The 21,646-nt window shown below is 41.5% G+C and overlaps 1 protein-coding gene across 11 annotated transcripts in view; it reads left to right on the top strand.

Moving 5' to 3' along the window:
* The window catches only part of FBXO15 (F-box protein 15), an 81,992-nt gene that overhangs the window by 41,563 nt on the left and 18,783 nt on the right, over positions 1–21,646 (top strand). For 7 of the 11 annotated variants that reach the window (XM_063077029.1, XM_063077027.1, XM_063077019.1 and 4 more), the window contains 2 exons: positions 5,888–6,012; positions 13,229–13,576. In XM_063077029.1, coding sequence (XP_062933099.1) covers positions 5,888–6,012; positions 13,229–13,498 — 395 coding nt within the window. In that variant the 3' untranslated portion in view covers positions 13,499–13,576. Of the gene's footprint in view, positions 1–5,887; positions 6,013–7,936; positions 8,034–11,687; positions 11,827–13,228; positions 13,577–21,646 lie in introns of those variants that run through there. The other 4 variants (XM_063077020.1, XM_063077023.1, XM_063077021.1 and 1 more) reach the window with 4 other exon arrangements.

The raw sequence follows: 21,646 nt of genomic DNA, 5'->3' as shown, positions 1-21,646 counted from the left end.
TTATTTTGTCCCTTGAAATAATCAGCCTGGGTCCAAAGCACATTTGCTCTTCTCTGTTCTTTTTCCATATGCTTTGCCCTGCTGCTGTACCTTACTTATGTTTAGGTGTCTGTCTCATATGTTATCATGCTTGATAGTGGCTTTTCAGAGTGCGTTTAAATGGATCTGTGAAGCTGGACAGAGCTGCAGGTGCCCCTCCCCTGAGAGTCCTGGGAGTGCAGAGCTAGTGGGCTGTGTGGGCACTGCAGGCCCATCTCTTTGGTTGTGGTGAGATTGCTAGCAGCCAGCTCTGAACGAGTGAGAGGAGGGGTACAGTGGGCCTCAAATAAGCATGTGTGAGGACTTGTTCTCATTTACAAGCATGTGCAGAGATGTTGGTTAGGGTTAGGGTTACGGTTACATGCTGGGTTCCTTTACTCACCCCTGTGCACACCTGCTCTCCAGTCCCTCATTTCTCCAGAAGGGCAGCTCTCTCATCACTCCCTCTTTTTTGATTTCCTTTCTTAAGCTCTATAATTCTGGTTTTCTGTTTCTATTGCTGTTAGCTTAAACAAGTCAGAAGAACCTTTGTTCTCTTTCAGTCTTTTCATCTGTGACAGGGTGGGTTTCTGGGCTCACCCCAGCCATCTCCCCCTGACTCACCTCTGACATCACTTTTCTGGAGCACATGTTCATTTTTTCTGTCTCTTGGACACAGAAATATGGCCCTGGCCTCAAGCTGGAGTCCAGGATTATCTGTTCCAGTATCTTCTGTCAGTGACCCTAGTACTCAGTAGGACTCAGTTGTCCTGCATTGGTAAATAGTAACTTAAAAAATATTTTTTTCCTCTTTAGTCTTCTATTTTTATTTTTTTGGTTTGTATTTTTTTCTCCTCATATTTATTTTATTTTTAATTACTATATTTATCATTACACAATGTAATCATTTTTGGTGGCCTTTTACCAATTTCTTGCCAAACTCTCCCTCTCCTCCCAACCTCTGGCGGCCTCAGTTCCATTCTTTCCTTTTTAAAGTTCAACAAATTGTGGTTGTTGTGTCTTTCTTTCTTTCTTTGTTTATTTTATCCGTCACTTATAAGTGAGGACATGTGGTGTTTCTCTTAACTGTCCCTGACTTATTTTACTGAACATAATTTTCTCTATGTTCATTCATGTTGCTGCAAATGGCTGAATTTAATTCCTTTTTATGGCAAAATAGTATTCCATTGTGTATATGTACCACATTTTCCTTATCCAGTCATCTGTCAGTGGACATTTAGGTTGGTTCCATATCTTGGATATTGTAAATAGAGCTGTGGTAAACATGGGAATACAGGTATCCCTTGGATGTGATGATTTCCATTCCTTTGGGTATACACCCAGCAGTGGGATGGCTGGGTTGTATGCAGTTCTTTCTGTAGTTGTTTGAGGAGGCCTCCATACTGTCTTCCATGTGCCTGTACCAATTTACAGTCCCACCAACAGTGTGGTTCCCTTTCTCCCCATCCTCATCAGCATTTGTTATTCTCTGTCTTTTTGATACAGGTCAGTCTAACTAATGTGACATGATACCTCAGTGTGGTTTTGATTCTTCCTTTGAGAAATGCTTATTCAGCTCCTTTGCACAATTTTTAGTTGGGTTACTTGTATTTTTTACTGTTAAGTTGTTTGAGTTCCTTGTATAGTCTGGATTAACCCCTTGTCAAATGCATAGATTGCAAGTATTTTCTCCCACTCTGTATATTGTCTTTTCGCTCTGTTAACTGTTTCTTTTGCTGTGCAGAAGCTTTTTATTTTTATTTTTATTTTTTTGTCTTTTTGTGACCGCGAGCGCACCGCGAGCCGGCCATCCTTATATAGGATCCGAACCCGCGGCGGGAGCACTGCTGTGCTCCCAGCGCCGCACTCTCCCAAGTGCGCCACGGGGTCGGCCCCAGAAGCTTTTTAGAATGATATAATTCCATTTGTTTATTTTTTCTTTTGTTGCTTATGCTTTTGGGGTATAATTCATAACGTCTTTGCCCAGTCCTGCTTCCTGAAGTGTTTTCTTTTATGAGTTTTATGGTTTTGGGTCTTTTATGTAAGTCTTTAATCCATTTTGAGTTGATTTTTGCATATGGTGAAAGGCACAGATCTAGTTTCATTCTTCTGTATATAGATGTCCAGTTTTCCCAGCAGCACTTATTGAGAGGCAGTCCTTTCCCCATTGTATGTTCTTGGTGCCTTTGTCAAATATCAGTTGGCTGTAAGTATGTGGGTTGATTTCTGGGTTTTCTGTTCTGTTCCATTGGTCTGAGTGTCTCTTTTTATGCCAACACTATACTGATTTGTTTACTATAGCTTTTTAGTATAATTTGAAGTCAGGTAGTATAATGCCTCTGGCTTTATTTTTATTGCTCACGATTATTTGGCTATTCAGGGTCTTTTGTTGTTCTTTATGAATGTTAGCATTGTTTTTCTATTTCTGTGAAGAATGTCATTTGTGTTTTGGGGGGGGATTGCATCGAATGTGTATATCACATTGGGTAGTATGGATATTTTCACAGTGTTAATTCTTCTAATCCAAGGGCGTGGACTGTCTTTCCATCTTTTTGTGTGCTCTTTAATTTCCTTCAACAGTGATTTGGAGTTCTTATTGTAGAGATCTTCCTTTGGTTATATTGGTATTAATTCCTCTTCAAAGGTGTGGTAGAATTCATCAGTAAAGCCATCCAGTCCTGGGCTTTTCTTTGTTGGGAGACTGCTGATTACTTCTTCAATCTTGTTGCTTGTTATTAGTCGGTTCAGGTTTTCTGTTTCTTCTTGGTTCAGTCTTGGTAGTTTGTATGTGTCCTAAAACTTATCCATTTCCTCTAGGGTTTTGATTTGTTGGTGTATAGTTCTTTGTAATAGTCTCTAATGATTCTTTGTATTTCTGTGGTATTGTTTGTAATGTCCCGTTTTTCATTTCTGATTTTTTGTTATCTGTGTCTTCTGTCTTCTTTAATTAGTTTTAGCTAATAGTTTGTCTATTTTAAACATCTTAAAAAACCAACTTTTTGTTTCATTGATCTTTTGCATTGTTTTTTTGGTTTTCTATTTCATTTGGTTCTGCTCTGAACCTAAATATTTCTTTCCATCTACTAATTTTGAGATTGTATTGTTCTTGTTTTTTTAGTTCTTTGAGGTATAGCATTAGGTTGTTTATTTGAAATCTTTCCATTCTTTGATGTAAGCATTCATTGCAATAAAATTCCCTCTTAGTACTACTTTTGCGGTATCCCACAGGTATTATTATGGTGTGTCTATTTTCATTAGTTTCAAGACGTTTTTTGATTTCTTGTTTAATTTATTCTCGGACCTTTAGGTCATTCAGGAAGATGTTGTTTAATTTCTATGTATTTGTATAGTTTCCAGAGTTTCACTTGTTATTGATTTTTAGTTTCAATTCACTGTGGTCTGAAAAGAGCCTAGAAATGATTTTAATTTTAAAAAATTTGTCTAGACTTGATTTGTAACCTAACATGTGGTCTATCTTGGAGAATGTTCCATGTGCTGATGAGAAGAATGTATATTCTGTGGTTGTTGCATGAAATGGTCTGTAGATATCTACCAGGTCCAATTGGTCTGAAGTATAGTTTAAATCCTGTGTTTCTCTGTTGATCTGTTGCCTAAATGATCTGTCCAGTGCTAAGAGTGTGGCATTAAGATCCCTTAGTATTATCATATTGGGGTCTATCTCTTTCTTTAGGTTTAATAGTGTTTGCTTTATATATCTGGGTACTCTGATTTTGGGTGCATATATATTTAAGATTGTTATATGTGCTTGCTGAATACATCCCTTTATCATTATGTAATGGCCTTCTTTGTCTCATTTTATGGTTTCTGGTTTGAAATCTATTTTATCTGCTATAAGAATAGCTATTCCTGTTTGTTTTTGGTATCCCTTTCTATGGTATATCATTTTCTATCCATTCGCCATTCATCTGTATCTGTCTTTACAGGTGAAGTGAGCCACGTGAAAACAGTATATAATTGGGTCCAACTTTTTAATCCAATCAGTCAGTCTGTGTCTTTTGAGTGGGGAATTTAATATAGTTACATTCAGGACTGTTATTTGACAGATACTGTCTTACTCCTGGCATGTTATTGATTTTCATTTGGATGTTTTAAATATCCTTTGTTCCTTTCTTCCACTTTTATTATTTGTCTTTGCTATTTGTTGGTTTTTTTAGGCGGTAAGATTTAGTTTCTCTTTCCCATTTGCATTTTTGTTCTACCAGTGGGTTTTAGTTGTGTATTAGTGATAGTAATTATTGTGTTTTGGATTCCATATTCAGGACTCTCTTGAGGATTTCATGCAGGGATGGTCATGTGGTGGTGAACTCCTGCAGTTTTTGTTTGTCTGGAAAGTATACTATTTCTCCCTCATTTCTGAAGGATAGCCTTGCTGGGTATAGTATTCTTGGTTGGTGGTTTTCTTCTTATAGTATTTTGAATCTATCATCCCATTCTCTTCTGTTCTGTAGAGTTTCTGTTGAGAAGTCTGCTATTAGTTGATAGGGGTTCCCTTATAGGTGACTTGATGTTTTTTTCTCTTCCTGCTTTTAGGATTCTCTCTGTCTTTGAGCTTTGCCAATTTGACTGTAATGTGTCAAAGAGAGAATCTTTTTGGATTGAATCTGTTTGGAGATTTTTGAGCCTCCTGGATCTGAAGGTCTGTGTCTCTCCCTATACCTGGGAATGTTTTTGTTATTATATTGTTGCATAGATATTCAATGCCTTTTCCTTTCTCCTTCTCTTTTGGAACACCCGTGTTTGGATGTTTGTGCACTTAAGGTTGTCTGCTTGCTCTCTTAGATTATCTTCAGTTTTTAAAATTCTTTGCTTTTTTTTTTGTTTGTTTTTTTTGGTCTGCCTGTGTTATTTTGTAAAGACTGAGACTTGGAGATCAGAAATTCTTTTGTCTGCTTCTTCTAGCCTGCTGCTTAAACTCTAAGTTGTGTTTTTTTATTTTGAATAAATCCTTCAGTTGCAGAAGTTCTGATATATTCTTTTTTAAAGTATTAATCTCTGTAAATTTCCTCCTTTGTATGCTGGATATTTTTTCTCATTTCATTATGTTGTCTAACTGAGTCTTCTCGTATCTCATTGAGTTTCCTTATTGTTGTTGCTCAGAATTTCTTTTCATTCATTTCAAGGGTTTCCTGCTCTGTGGGGTCTGGTCCTTGGGAATTACTGTATTCCTTTGGTGTTGTCATATTTTCTTCCTTCCTTCCTTCCTTCCTGCCCTCCCTGCCTCCCTCCCTTTCTTTTTTTTTTTTTTCTATTTCTACTATCTCTACATTGATGCCTGGTCATCCAGTAGAACAGTTGCTCTTCTATTACTCTGGAGTGGGCTTTGAGAAGACAGACATCCTCTTCTTTTTCCAGTCTCTGCTGGTGACTCTCCTTTTGTCAGTGCAGTCAAGTGGGTGGTGGGCTCCCTGCACAGTGGCTGTGGCTGCTGCTGTGGCTGATTCTGTGGTGGCAAGACTAGCCACCCTTGTGGTGGCAGTGGCTGTGGTGGACCACCTTCATGGAAGTGGTGTTTTCCATGTGCTCCTGCCTTTTGTTGGGCAGTAGGGGCGTCCATGGTGCCCGCCTAGGACTCTGTGCATGTTCCTGCCTTCTGCTGGGTGGTGCGGGCTGCCCACGGCTCCTGCCTAAGACCCCATGCATGCTCCTGTCCACCAGGAGGTGGGGGCTGTCTGCAGATCCCACCTACAACGCCCTGCATGCTTCTGCCTTCTGCTGGGCAGTGGGGGCTTCCTGTGGCTCCCATCTATGACCCCTGGGCACCTGAGCACAACTAGGTGTGCTCTTTCCTTCTGCTGGGTGGTGGGGGCTGCCCATGGCCAGTAACTTAAAAAATCTTAAATCTTTTCAGGATACATTGAAAATGGATACATGAAGCTCATTGTTATAAATTTTAAAAATAACAGAGAACACCTACCTCTCGTTGGAAAAGTTGGCCTCTCTTGGAGAACTAATATTTTTGATGGCTATGTAAAGGTAAAAAACAGTTGTTTTCTTTTCTTCAAGTAACCTGGTTTCTGTATAATAAAAAAATGTCTTTAATATATGTATGCCATGCTTCTTTTAAAGCCTTGGATTTGTTATTCTGGTTTCTGAAGATTTGTGCACATTCTCTTAGCCAGTGAAAATCAATTCATTCATCAAATGCATATTGAATACCTTCTGTTTCCACTGAGTGTGGTGGAGTAGGAGTGGTAGATCATCTGTAGCAGTGTTTCTCAACAGTGTTGATTACACCACTCTACTCCCTCTAAGCCCTTCTGTCTGTCTTGTGCAGAGAGAGTGAAGCTGAAGGTTGGACCAGGCAAGCACATTTACTAAAAACATCTTAATCATTCATATACCAATTAAAAATTTGTTGCAGTTATAAGTTCTTGTTTTAGGATACAGGTATTTCCTTGAACAGTTAAATTAAAAACTAGTCCCATGGATGGGGAGACTTGATTTAGTGGTTGGGAATTGGCAGGGAAGGAGGAAGAAGGAGGAAGAGGGGAGATGTTTTCACATAGTTTCATTTTCTTCTGTGCTTCTCCTACACATGGCTGCTCCTGGATCTCATTACTGTTTATCTTTACTTTGTGGGATGAATAGGATTTTCATAGTCACAGGAACCAGTGGGATCTGTCCCTTGTGACTGCAGAGGGCCTCCTGTGTGTATGGATGTCTTGTTAGAACTGTTCGCTGTGATGACTGAGACAAAGGGCAGTGATGTCATGGGACATCATCACTTGAGCCACCTGGTATTTGATGCAATGAGACATTTTACTAGTCCTGTTTATTTGTAAGCAAATGTTTAACCTTTGGTAAAAGTGATATTTATCACACACAAAAGAACATGTTTCATATCTTTAAGAGCCCAGAGCTGACTTCATTTTTCTTTGATGGATTTAGATGGGGCTTATAATAAAACTATGTACTAAAATAAAATATTAATATCAAAATAGACTTTGAGCACCAAAAAGGCAGATTATAAATATAACAAACTTAAAGGGTCAGCATAAATTTTTTAAAATGCTTTTATTTGTTCTATGTTTTCTGGTAGTTTAGAGCAAGATGAAAGCAGTCATTTAGTTCTCATTGTTGGGAAGAGGGAAGTGTAGTAATTATACAAAGAAACAAAGCCATCTCCCAGCTCTAACCATTAAAAATAAAATCTCCAATGGGACTTTTTGTAGGGCAGACTAAGCTAAATATAATAGACCAATCCTAAATATCATTTTAGCAACAAGTGCACTGACAGATTTCTTGTAACAATTCTTATAGAAGCTGAGGTTGTACCTTCAAAATTGGACCTTTAAATGAACTCCAAGTGGTGATTCTATAGATTGCTAAACCAGTATGTCTCAGGTACACAGGCTTCTAGCAAAACAGCTTGATCTGGAAACAGGATTTTGAGTCCTTAAAGTAGCGAATGGATTGCAATCTGCAAATATTCCAATATCTGAAAAAAATCCAAATTCCAAAACACATTTCAGATCAGAGATTCTCAACCTGTAAAATACTCTTATGATCTTTCTTCTCTCAGTTCTTATCAGAATTTCTGATAGATGGATTTTCTTTTGTTAAGGCTTTTCTTGCACGTGTTCCTTTTACTTTTTTCTTTCATGCCTTGGCATTTTTTGATATTATCTTAATATTACTTCTAAATCTATATAGAGCTTGGCATCTACTTTAAGCTAGATATTTTAGTATAGCTCTGTGGTTCTGCTTTATGCAAGAGTTGAGTTCAGTAGAGCCTGCTGTGGATATGTCATGGGTCAATATGTGGTCGTGGCTGTGCCCCACAAAAAAGGCACTTTGGATACTTTGCTGCCAAGTGGTGCAGCTCCACGGATGATTATAAGGTTGCTGATACCAAACCCAGACACCTTTGAAAGAACAGTACATTCCCCTCGTGCAGGCGCTGCAGCCTTCCCAGACACTGAATTTTGAACCTGACTCAGTTACTGGTAGATGGAGGTGCGGGGAAGGAAGGCCAACTTACTCCTGTAGGGAAGGTGAGTTCTGCTGCATGCTCAACTGTGCATTTTCTAGACATTTAGGTGTTAGAGACTGACTTAGGAAAGGATAACCAGAAACACAACTCTCCTGGGAAGGACGGAAAGGTGACTGGGAGGAAGGTTTGAGAGAGGTTCTAAGATACATCCCCACTTCGCCCGGAAGTATGGAAGTGATTTATTATGGAGAAGGAAACCAATGGAAAAGGAGATGCCTCAGACAGGATGGGAAATAAGGAACAAGGTTCTAGAAATGAGGAGGAGAGGGCCTGTGCCCCCTGCACCACAGGGGTTGGGGGTGAGCACAGGTAGGTAAAACTGTAGCCTGCAGATCCAATAGCCTGCAGACCCAGTCACACTTGGCTCCAAATGGCCAGCACTGTCAGCCACATTTAATTAGTTACAACTTCAGAAAGCAGTGGTATATAGTTATTCAGTTTATAGTACAAGGTACCAGTCATGGCAAATAGTAAGCCGTATTTCAGAGAATGTTAGGAGATTTCATCCTTGACGCTACCTTTTAGCTCCTTTAAACTGCTTAGGTTAGTGTCTTTTACACAGAACATGTTAAAAAGATACCTCACATTGTACACCTATGTTCACAGAGACATTATCCATAATAGCCAAAAGGTGGGAGAAACCCAAGTGTCCACTGACAGCAATGGATAAACAAACTATTACCTACATACAATAGAATAATATTATTCAGCCTTAAAAAGGAAAGAAATTCTGACACATGCTACAATATGGAAGAACTTCGAGGACACTATGCTAAGTGAAATAAGCCAGTCACAAAAGGACAAATACTGTATGATTCCACTTATGCGAGATTCCTAGAGTAGCCAAACTCACACAGAAAGTAGAAGGTGGATGCCAGGGGCCGGGGGAGGGGAAGCTGGGAGTTAGTGTTTAAGGACCACAGAGTTTCAATTTTGCAAGATGAAAAGGGTTCTAGAGACAGATGGTGGTGATGGTCATATGGCAGTGTCAGTGTGCTTAATTCCACTGAACTGTACACTTCAAAAAATGGTTAACGTTCTATGTTTATTTTGCCATAATTTTCAAAGTAAATTTAAAAATATGTTTTGAGGATATTCAAAAAGTTTGTGGAGAGTGGAACTTAAAGATAATACAGATTTTTCCATGAACTTTTTAAAGTATCCTCATATAGCTTATTAATAATATTAGTAAATATCAGTATCTCCAAGTGTGATTTCTCTCCTGACTTGGATCCCCATATAGATATATCTATTCCTCTGATGGAGTCAGATGTTTGGGTGTCCCGTAGACATTTTAGATTTAGCATATCTAAACATACATATTCCTTCTTTCCCAAATCATCATCTTGTGTGATGAAAAATAGAGTAAGAGATTAAACTTGCCTTCTCCCTTACTCTCCCTTCAGATATAAGATTCTGCTCAGTTTATCTAGTCAATATTTCTTCCATCTCTCCTTCCCTGTTGCTTACTTCCTCTGATAGTTCAGGCTTCCTACCATCTCTCATTAGTGTGTAACTGCAGCTGATAGCTCTGTTTCTGTTCCTGCTGCCTGCCCCCTTGCACTGCACCTGTTCATTTATTTCGTGTGTATTTATCAAGCACTGGTCATGCTGTGCTGGTGCTGGAGGTGCGCTGAGGAGCCATGCTGCCAGGACCTGCGCCTCGCCCTGGCTGCGCTGCCTCACCTGCTTTCAGGCTCTGGCATAGGCTGTTCCCTTTTCCCCCTCCTGTTTCACTTAACTCTTGTTCATCTTTTATGACTAAGCTTCGTTTGTCATCCCTTTATTTATTCATCTGTAAATATTTATCAGTTACTAAGTGCTAGACTGAGCTCGGTGTTGGAGAATGTGGAGCAAGTCCCCCTACCCCACCCCCACAAAAAATCCACACACAAAATGGGGTGTCTGCCCACTGAGCTTATGGCCATTTGAGAAGGGCATGTTGGGGAGACTTCCCCAAAGAACTTATACTTGGTTTGGGTTCTTAATGCTGAGCTAGACAAAGGGGAGGGGGGAGAGGGGAGCTCTCATGCAGGGGGAGCCCAGACGGCCCTGGTCAGGGGTCTGTGGCATGTTCAAGGAAAAGAAGGAGGGCTGTGTGGCTGGAGCACGGGTGGCAAGGGGAGTGTCCAGCTAGGTGGAAGCCCGGCTGGGCAAAGCCTTTCATGCAGCAGAAAGGAATCTGGTGCTGTTGTGGAGACCAGTGGGGAGCTGTCACAGGGTTTTCAGCTGTGTGTGCCATGGTCAGACTTGCATCATGTCAAGATTTGTCTTGTAAATGTGTAGAATGGATGAAAATGAATGGGAGGAGACCAGTTTGATGGTGGTTGTGGTTCCTTAGAGAGAGACTGGCAACTCAGTGTCTTAGTCCCTTTAGACTGCTATAACAAAAAGCCATAAGCTGGGTAGTTTTTAAACAATAGAGATTTATTTCTCATAGTCCTGGAGGCTGGGGAGTTCAAGATCAAGCCACCAGAAGATTTGGTGTGTGTAGGCCCACTTCCTACTTCATAGAAGGAACCATCTAGATGTGTCCTCACATGGTAGAAAGGGTGAGCCAATTCCCTGGGGCCTCTTTTTTTTTTTTTGACTGGTAAGCAGATCGCAGCTCCCGGCACAGTGTGGTCTGCACCATGCTCAGCCAGTGAGCGCACAGGCCATCCCTATAAAGGATCCGAACCTGCGGCCTTGGCACTACCAGTGCCGCACTCTCCAGAGTGAGACACGGGGCCGGCCCTCTGGGGCCTCTTTTATAAGGGCACTAGTCCTGTTCATGAGGGCTCTGCCTCCATGATCTAATAATCACCTTTCAAAGGTCCCACCTCTTAGTACCATCACCTTGGTGATTAGGTTTCAACATACAGATTTTGGGAGGACACAATCAGAACATAGCACTTGGACTGGGACCGTGGCAGTGAAAATGGAGAAAGGTGAATCTATCCGAGGCAAAAACTTAGAGGATTTGGTGATGGGCTGTGTGGGGAGGGTGAGGGGCATTGCACAACTGGACAGTCAGTGATGTTCCATCATTCCCTGGGACAAAGAGTTCTGGCAGATTGTTACTGAGGCCATAATGAGCTTGTGCATAGTCATGCTGAATTTGAATGACCCTTGAAACATGCAGGATGTTTTAGGTCTTGAGCTTAGTTAGAAAAGAGGTTCAGCCTGGAGATACACATTTGGGGATCATGGGCACATTGGTTTTAAGTTGTGGATATGGGTGACTTCCATTTAGGGGGAGGGGCTATGTATATAGAAAATAGTGGTAAGGCCAGGCTGTGAAGAAGCCCAACAGTGGGGACTGAGAGAAAGCGGTGGAATGGCGGAGTCCTGGAAGCACTTGGGAAGATAGTTTTCAAGAATAGAGTAATAAATAATGCTAAATTCTGCTGAGAGAAAACTAATGAATATTTACAAGATTTAGTGGTCTTATCAAGACCACCACCATTTTGGTGGAACGACGAGGAGGAACACTGGGTCAGAGTCGGCTGAGGAGTGAGTGGGAGTCAAGGCAAGGGACACATCAAATGGAGATGGCTCTTTGGAGAGGTCTGTCTGTAAGGGCAGGAAGGAGTGAGGGGACCCGGGGGTGTCTCAGGGAGGGTCTCTGTGTCTGTGTCCCTCTAAGATGGGAGTTTCTTGAACATGTTTAAAGGTTAAAGCCGCTGGGGAGATGGAGCATATCTACGTGAGAGAATGTGGTTGCATCTTTGAGAGATGAGCGTATTGCGAGGCTGCTGGGCCCTGCTAGAGAGATCAGCATGGAGACAGACACATGGAGATGGAGGGGAAGGCTGCTGGACCCTGTCCGAGAGGATGGCATGGGGACGGACACGCAGATGGAGGGGAAGGTGGAGCAGAGCTGGCAGGTCAGTGTGTTTGGTGTTGGAGTGAAGAGTGAGGTCATCTGCAAAGGGCACCCTAGAGCAGGACACAGAGGGGCCAAGGCAGGGGAAAGGTTTGGAGAGCTGTTCCGTGAGGAGGAGAGTGAGCCACCCCAAGAGACAGGAAGGTCCCACCAGGTGACACTGGGGATGGTTGGGATGCACACCAGAGCCTGTTCCCTCTGCTTGTGACTGCAGCAGTGCCTGGGTGCTGAAGTCCAGACATAGAGAAAATCATAGAGGAGCAGATCATTGGAGTCAAACAGCTCAGGAATTGAGAGCCCAGGGCATAGGTTCTAGGATGATAGTGAGATTTGAGTATGTTAGAGAAGGATGAAAGACTCACAGACAGACACAGAGAAGAGCTGGTACCAACATCACGGAAACAGGTGGGGGTGGCACGGACAAGGATGGATCAGGGTGCAGAGCTGAAAATTCCAAACCTCAAAGAAGCAGGAGTTTTTATGAAAGGGTGGAAAGTGACCATCCATGAGTGGGCACAAGAAACTGGGGGGATGTTGTGCTTCCCAGGGGGATGTGGCACCTCCCTGGAAGCACTGAACCCAGTCCTCTGTGTAACTTGTGTAATGTCTACTGCCTCTAGACTCTAAGTTCCATGAGGACAGGGTTCCAGTGCTGAATACTGACAACCCTGCAGGCACTTGTGTCTGTGTTTGACTGACTATGAATTGTCATGGGTTGAATTGTGTCCCTCAAAGCTTCATATTAATCCCCACTGTAACAGTATTGAGGGTGAGGAATCCCATTATGGTAATTGAAAGGTAGGACCCTTAAGAGGTGATTAGATTGTGAGGACTGTGCCTTTGTGAATGGATCCATCCGTTCATGGAGTAATAAGTTGATGGTTTAATGGGTGGTCACGGGAGTGGTTCTGATGGCTTTATGAGAGTGAGTGAGCAGGATAGCTCCCTCTTGTTTAGTTCATTCTCCATGGTACACCCTGCATCCCTGTGGAGAGTCACCACCCACATGAAGGCCCTCACCAGAGAGCCTCCCTGGACTGTGGGCTTCCCAGCCTCTAAACCATAAGAAATAAATTTTATTTCTTTATAAATTACCCAGTATCAGGTATTTTGTTATAAGCCACTCAGACTATTAAGTGATAAGACATGAGATACTCATTCTAGTCTAGAATATAAAATAGACGATGAAATACCAATGATAGTGCTCTGACTTTTGATGCCACATGCAGCTTTCCAATCAGTTTTATATAGTCACAATTTTCTGTGAAAATCAGGTCTAGTTGGCCATTTTGTCCTTACTCGTATAAATCTTTGTGTTTATTTTGTAGAGTTGTTCTATAATGGATGTAACTCTTTTGGAAGAATGTGGGAAACCCTTTTGGTGTTTCAGTTCTCCAGTTTGCATGAGATCTGCTACCATACCCTCTTACGGTTCTGATTTCTTGGGACAGACATACTATGTGGACTACAAGGATGCAGAAGGAAAGGTGCACATGGAGCTGGTGTGGATTGAAAAGACTGAAGAGTACTTCATTGTCAGCCTAGTCCTTTACCTTAGTGTAGCAAAAATAAACCAGTGGTTTGGGACAGAATACTAAATAGTAGTAGTAGGTGTCAAATTATTGTTGCTATTTAGCTGTTTACTTTTGAGTAACTGCTTTGTTTTTGGTGTTGGCAGTTAAAATAAAGTATATCTGCAGTAGTTTGTCTGGTGACTTCTTATTTCAAATTAGAAATTATGATTTGTGGGTTATTTTTAATGTGTAAAGGGTTAAGTTTTAAAAACATAAAAGTGGCACAGCCCAATGAAAGTAATAAAAACAAGATATTTACTTCTCTTCTGCCCTTAGTTAAAAAGAACAAGATAGGCTACTTAAGCATGTGATCACTGTGTGTGGGGGGGGCAGGGGGGGCATGTGTGTGCTGTATAGATAAGGTTTTTTTTTTTTTCCCTTGATCGGTAAGAAGCCCAATAAGAAATGTACTTAAATGTGAACTTTATCGTATCCATTAGAATTAAAGTACTATATTCATGATGTTCAGCAGCCATATTACTATTTAATAAGACAGTGAAATAGACCAGTGGCCTAATTCATGAGGAAAGGTGTATCTGAAGTCATCAGAGGGCAATCATAACTTGAAAGAGTGAGGCATGGTCCAGATGCAATGATGGCATCCAACTGTATGTCAGTGGGGTAGAGGTGGATGAGTTACCGAACCCTTCCTCTGAGGAAATATTTAAGAGAATTGACAGATGCTTGGGGTTCAAATAGGGGCAACACGTGTCTGAGCATATATTGTTTTAACTATTTGTTGAATCAGTGGGAACCATTACAAGGTGTACACCAGCACCTACCAGAGCATGAGGGGGTGGGGCTACCTTCTGACTTGGATGAGTCTGGGAGTCCTTTGCGTCACAGGTCAGTTTGAGTTCACCTTTGAGGGCAAGCTTGTCAGGCAGTGAGGGGAAGGGTAAGCGGGGCGGAGGAAACAGCCCTCACAAAGCCACAGCATACGTGACTCACCAGAGGAAGCGTGCATGCTGCACATAACCCACTGATGTGACAAGACTGGCTGCTGCCCCACTGCCTTCGCATGTGTCTGGGATCACATTCAGCTTTACGAGCTGTTCCTTCTCATGTTCACCTCTGTATTTCTAAGTATATCTACACATATCAAGTCTATGAATTCTACATTTTTTTCTCCCAGGGTGTTTCCTTCCTGTGGTGTCCTGCCTCTGTTTGCTTGAAATGGCTGTTCTCTGGCCTTTCTGGCTGGCCATTGCTGTGCAGATCCTCTGTTGTGTGGAACCCTGTGTTCCCCTTTCATGGTTCACATCCTTTCTTCAGTGGTACACATTCTCCTCTGGCTTTCTGAGAAAGGGGACATGGGAGGTATGTTTTGAATCCATGAGTTCCTTCAGTTCCAGCACAGCACTGCGCAGTCATTCGTTTTCTTCCTTTGTGTAGTGTAGATCCCACTCTGCCTCCCTCCCGGTGTCCTGAACCTGTGTGCTGTGGGGCCATTGTGGACGCCCCTTTCCTGAAGATGCCTCTTTTCCTCCCATGGGCTCTGACATGCTGGATGCTGAGCCATGAGGAGACCCTCTCAGCCAACACCTGCCTCGGTGCTCCTGCTCCCACGTGTGAAGCCTCCTCACCCACTCAGGCCTGGAAACATCACATAGACCACTTGTTTATAGAATTTAAAGATTCTTTCGATGCCCACAACCCACAGACACTCGGATGAGAGGCAGAACTTTTGTTTACATACAGCTCTGCATGAGAGAAGGCCACCAGGTGGGACCACATGGAGGCTGCTTGGGGGACGGCACCAGCAAGTAGGAGCTGTGGGAGTAACTTATGTCTGGCAGGTGGGTGGGGGGCTAGTGAGGTTTCCCATTCTCTGAGGGTTGGCTAATTTGTATAGTTCTGTGGGCTCCCAGGCGTAGGGTCTGTTCCTAGTTGTCTGGTACCTGGTCCCCGGGCCATGAGGGCTGCTGCTTAGCAGAACCCGAGAAGAATAGGCCAGTAAGGGAAGTGGTTGGGTTGTGGACTTAACCAGCTGCTCATGAAGGGAACTGACCAGCCACTATCCTCAAAATGGGGTCAAGACAGCATTAAAAAAACAGCCACTGTGTGTAGACTTTCTCACCACACTCCATGGGCCCTGCCTCCCATGCCACACTGCTCACCCACCTGGGCCTTTGGGATCTTCCAACCCCACCAGCGGCCGGTGCTGCCTTGCTCTGCCCCACTCATGGCTTTAGGAATCAACAGTGGGGGAAGGGGAGACATTTCTCAAGGATTAAAAATTCTATATACTAGTTGTGTGTCATATATGTTCACAAAGTATGCCCAATATAAATAGCCCTTTTTGGGGGACTGGCCATCTTAATATTGTATGTATTGAAATTAAGTTGTCAGACACATGAAATAACAGCATTTTCTAATCATACTCCATTGTCAGAAAGTCTCGTGTGTGCAAAACGAGAGGAATTATTAAGCTGGAGTATCTTAACTACAAAGAGAATCTTGCAGCAAGGTTTATTGAGTCAAATCAATTCAAGACAAGTAACAGGTGCAAACTCCAATTATGCAGTTGGCGAAGAAAACAAGTTTGAGTTACAAAAAGCACACCTACCACTAGTGTAAAATAAAATGGACATATTTTCATTTCAAATGTACTCCAGATTGCAAAATCTTGTCTTATTAAAATCAGGTCAAAAATCTAACCAGCCTTTACAAAGATGATTTTTATATGTAGCTTGGTAGTTGTCCCTTATTTTCATTAACATCCACTTGCAAGTCTAATGATTATAACTACTTAAGAATAAAAAGTTCACACAGAAAAATCTATGTAAATGTTTTCCCAGTGATGTGAGGAAATCATACCCTTAACAAACTGGTTGTAAAAGTGCTGGTCTTAGCACCAGTGTATATTTTGTATGTGGAATAATATGGCATCCACCTTCAGCCTAGGGAGAGGCTCTTGTGGTCCCCTGTGGCTTCCAGAAATAACACCTGGATCTCCTGTGAGCTACAGTAAACACGGACCCGATCACTGCCAGACAAGTCCCCTGCTGCAGAACCACTGGGGCTGGAGGACATGCTCGCTGAGCACAGCCCAGGAGGATTACACACACAGGGCAAGAAAAGGTGACAGGGGGATAACCACAGAAACGAGAGCTGCTGTGGAACAGCATCCTAACACAGAGTGGCTGGGGCAGACCTCACACGTCCATCAGGCTGCTGGGGAAGATGAGGAGGAAGAGGCTGGCCTGTGGGCAAAAGTGGTCAAAGGCACAGCTAGAGAGAGCAGCAGGCCCTGCTCTCGGCCAACGGAAGAAACGAGAGCATGCAGGCAGGGACTGAGCCCACATGTCCATCGCTGCTGCTGCACACAACATCGCAGTTGTCAGTTTTGTGCCTGAAAGTCATGTGCGGAGGCGATGCATGCTCTGACACCTGGTACAAGTTGGGGATTTGCCTGTGGAACATTGGATTTTAGATCTCACTGAACAGTGAGCCGCAGGTCCTCAGCCCAGAGAGCGAGCCTTTGTGTGACCCCTCTCTTTATCTTCTGGCCTCTTGATGATGATCTAAACAAACTCAGGGAATTGCCCAGAAGCAAATGTATGTCTGCTGGTTGACATACAGTCATAGGATCTAGTCACAGTGAAGTGGGTATGAAAAACACATCCATTCATATGTGTCTAATTCAGAAAAGTGATCACAGACTCAAGATGAAACACTTGTGATTTCTCACTGACATTGTTGGGGAGAAAGTGAAAAATTCATCGTGAAGTAGAATAGTAGCTTTTGTTTTTAAAAGTTGGGAGCTTATCGTGTGCCAGGCAGTAGGCAACAAGTTTTACATATATCTTTTACAATCCTTCAATAACTCTATGGGCAGATGGTATAACAATGACTTTTACATTGAGGAGCTGGGCTCAGAGAAGTTAAATAACCAGAGGTGCACATGTGGTAATAGACAGAGCTAGGATGGGTCGGCTTCTAAAGTCCAGGCCCTAACTGTACCACTTCACATGCACCCCAGTGGTAGGAGGTGGGAGATCCATTATGAACATTGAACACACAAGGAAATGTAATTGTGTAGGTATTTAGCCAAATGTAAATAAACATACGGCAATAAAGGTAATTCTGCTTAACCGGAATAAAACTGTTAAAAGAACTATGTCTTCAGTCAATGAAATTGGTATATACTTACCCAAAACTGAGAATAACAAAGTCACTTTGAAGAAGCACAAGATGGCAGGGCTTGCTCTACTGCACGGGAAGACTTTTTATAACACTACAGGAAATGAGAGTGCCTTTTGGTGCAAGAAAAGAGTAGACATATGGAGCAGAACCCAGAGCTCAGAAACAGACACAGACAATTGTATCATGATGAAGGTGGCATCGCTGAGCAGTGGAAGAAGAATAGACAATGCTGGGACAATGGCATCTGAAGGAAAGAAAAGTGGACGGCTTCATTTCATGCCCAGAAACACATCTCAGGTAGATTATAGACCTAAATGTGAGAAAGCAAAGTGAAAAGGCTTCTGGAAGGCAATATAGGCCTCCTATTACCCAGTAGCAAAATGACAAACAACCCAATTAAAAAATGGGTGAAGTACTTGAATAGACAATTCTCCGAAGAAGACATACAAATAACCAATAGGTTGATAGAAAGATGCTCAACATCAGTAGTCACGAGGAGAATGCAAATCCAAGCCTCAAGGAGATACCACCTCACACCTATTAGGATAGCTATTCTCAAAAGAATAAAAGGCAAGTGTTGGTGAGGCTGTGGAGGAAGTGGAGCCATTGTACACTGTTGGCTCTGTGCACATGTACATTCTTTGGCTCTGTGGGAATGTGAAATGGTGCAGCTGCTATGAAAAACAGTATGGAGGTTCCTAAAATAAATAAACAAAACTACCATATGATCCAGCAATCCCCCTACTGGGTATATATCCAAAGGAAATAAAATCAGTATATTGAAGAGATATCAGCGCCCTCATGTTTATTGCAGCGCTATTCACAATAGCCAAGATATAGAATCAACCTAAGTATCCATCTGTGGATGAATGGATAAAAAAAATGTGGTATAGTGGAGTACTATTGGGCCTTAAAAATAAGGAAATCCTGCCATTTGCAACAACATGTATAAACCAGGAGGACATTATGCTCAGGGAAATCAGCCAGACACAGAAAGGCAAATGCTGTATGATCTCACTTACATGGGGAATCTGAAATAGTTAAACTTACAGAAACAGAGTTACCAGGGGCTTGGGGAGGAGAAATGGAAAGTTGTTCATTGAGTATAAAGTTTCAGTTATGCAAGATGACTAAGTTCTAGAGATCTGCTGTGCAACATTGTGCCTATAGTTAACAATTCTGTGTTGTGCACTTGAAACTTTGTTAAGAGGGTAGATCTCATGTTACGTTCTCTTTCCAACAAGAGGAAAAAAAAGACAATATGGACAGTATTTCCATGTGGTAGCATCTCCGACAGGCACTGCACTCAGACTCCGCTCTTTTACTTTTGTAGAAACAGAACCTTTATTTTTCTTAGGAAACATCTCTGTTTTGGTAACTCTTGCTGGAATATTTCTCTTTAAGTTATGCCAACTTAGAGACAACACCTGCCTCTAAGTAAATGTCAAAAAAATATGACTCACTGGTCATATTTGCTCCCACTGTAGGGAAACAGAATAAGTCCAAGACCACCTGGCTGTACCTCACTTGCTTTTAAAGGGGAAGCTGAAGCAGGTCTCAAAGTGTGAACTGAATTTTAGAGGATTTTAGCCATCTACAATTATCCCTATGAAAAACAAAATATATATTTTATTATATAAAATATATCTAAATAAAACAGGATATTTTGACAATACCATTTCAGCCACAATGATGTTTGTTGTGTGCATTATTATTAGGAAAATTTACACCTGGTGGAAATAATAAACCTTGTATAAAACTGATAGTAGCTGGAACTTCACATAAGAACATTAGGATTGGAAGAAATAATGGTCACTTAAGAAAATGCTCAGTGGCAAAAACATTCATTGGAAAAATTTGATGGAAACTAAAAAAAAAAAATCAATGAAAATTTGTGTGGTGAAATTTACATGGATAAGCATTGGCCCCAATGAAAATGAAAAACTGCAAACAATTTACTTATGGGGTCTAGGAAACTGATCAAATGATTATGTTGATTTAATGGCATTTAATGCTGCTAGAAGTCTGAGGAAAATGTTTTTATTGATGGAGTCTCAACATCGTCAGGGTCAAAATGATAGGGTTAGAACATGCTGAACATTCTGTATTGATTTAAAATGTCAAGTACTTAACTTTAAGCTAAGCAAAAATTATACATTTTTATAACAGGACAAGAAGAAATAATGGATAAATAAATGCAACTTGATATGTTGAAGTAATAGAATTATGAGTACATTTTGTTTGTAATTCTATTAATGTTGCTGTAATATAATAAAATATTTAAAAATCAGATATTTAGTCCTCGGTTACATTAATTCTACTATTAAACTCTGATGCAACTGAACTATGGAGCTTGCAGTAAAATGATCTGATCTTTTATTTACATACATCCCACATCCCAGTAGTCCTCAAATGCCCTGGTTCCAATATGTACTGGTCTTTGCTGTATTAGAGCAAATTGAGTTGTCATGGATTAAGATACAAAGTGGTATCTGTTTGCTTACAGATTTATAGACCCATCTACCCATTTTCCCAGGACAAGATACTTTCTCTTTATAGTAAGATTCTGTTGGCCACTATTCTGCAACTGAATCACTAATTTCCCCTATTATTGACTCTGCTTAAGTAGAATGGATGGTCATGTGAGAGAAATTTGTTTTTGAAGGAGCCCTCTATGATGGCTGCATTGATTCCATTTACTGCCTGCTGCAGGTACAGCTGAAATAGCTCTGCATGAAGCTGACCTTAAATTGTAGACATCTGCTCTTCTCTTTCACAGGGAGATGATTATGGTACATTTATAAGTGTTTTAAAAAGAGATTCTCAAAGCTATATTGTAGGAAAAAGTGCCTGGATGGAAAAACTTTTTTTTTTTTTTTTTTTTTTTTTTTTTTTTTTTTTTGTGGAGGGGCAAAAATTGGAAAGCCTTCCGTACTAGCATTAGGAAAATGTTTAATCCTTCATTCTAGAGGCAAACAATGTAGTCTCATGGATTTAGGTTGCCATTCACGTTCATGCCTCAAGGGTGTTATTAAATTAAGAAGTATAACCATGCATTTTAATCCTTGTGATTTATGTTAAAGTCCTAATAGCAATGGAGAGCATTACTTCTGTGTGCAGAATCCACCTCACCAATCTGTGAATGTGAGAAAATTTTTCTCTTAATTTTCTATATGGTTTTGAAACAACAGTGCCTTTAACTCAGATATTTTTGATATGGATGTAATATTGTTATTTTGTTGACTGTCAATAATCTTGGATAGTACACTTTTTCAATCAATGCATGTTGCTTATAGTCTATACATTATCTACTGGCACTCTTTACTTAGGTAGTTTTCACAGGTGCCGTAAATACGTGGTATGTATCGCCAGAGACCATGGTGCCTTGTTGAGTTCCACAAAATAGGCAAATATGTTCATGCCCAATAGTTCAGGGCACAATTATGGGAAATAATATTAAAAGAGTTTGTATTTTATGTAGTTCACTATAATTTATTTTTCTAAATAAATGCATGACAACATCCAGTTTGATTTCACATGTGACACACCTCAAACCATAACGTTGCAGTCCCTGCAAAAAGAGGGCAAAAACATGTTTTTGTTCGAAAGTCAGATGCTCTGTCCCCTCAGTGAGGGCTGGAAGGGGCATTTCTGGATTCATGGTCTGCGAGGCTTCATGCCTCAAGGTCCTGGCTTAGAGGTAAAGGGCTGGTGCCAGCTGTCTGGTCAAGCCGGGCCCTGCCATTGTTTGGCTCTGTGACCATGGGCAGGTTACTGAACTTTTCCCTGTCCTAATTTGCTCATATGTGAAGGTGGGGGTGGCAGGAGCACGCACTGCATGGGGTTGTGGGGGCAATAAAGGCCCCAAGAGTGAAAACCGCTACCTGACTGCTGGCGAGCACCACTGCATCAGCTCCCAGTGTCCACCTGGGACACAGGTGGGCAGGCAGTGAGGAGAAGGAAAGAATCACTGCCCTTGAGGTACTGAGAACTAGTAAACAGCTGATGTTAGTTTTGGAATGC

The sequence above is a fragment of the Cynocephalus volans genome, chromosome 13, assembly GCF_027409185.1.
Source record: "Cynocephalus volans isolate mCynVol1 chromosome 13, mCynVol1.pri, whole genome shotgun sequence".
NCBI classification, from domain to species: domain Eukaryota; kingdom Metazoa; phylum Chordata; class Mammalia; order Dermoptera; family Cynocephalidae; genus Cynocephalus; species Cynocephalus volans.
This window is presented reverse-complemented; position numbering and strand designations above follow the sequence as displayed.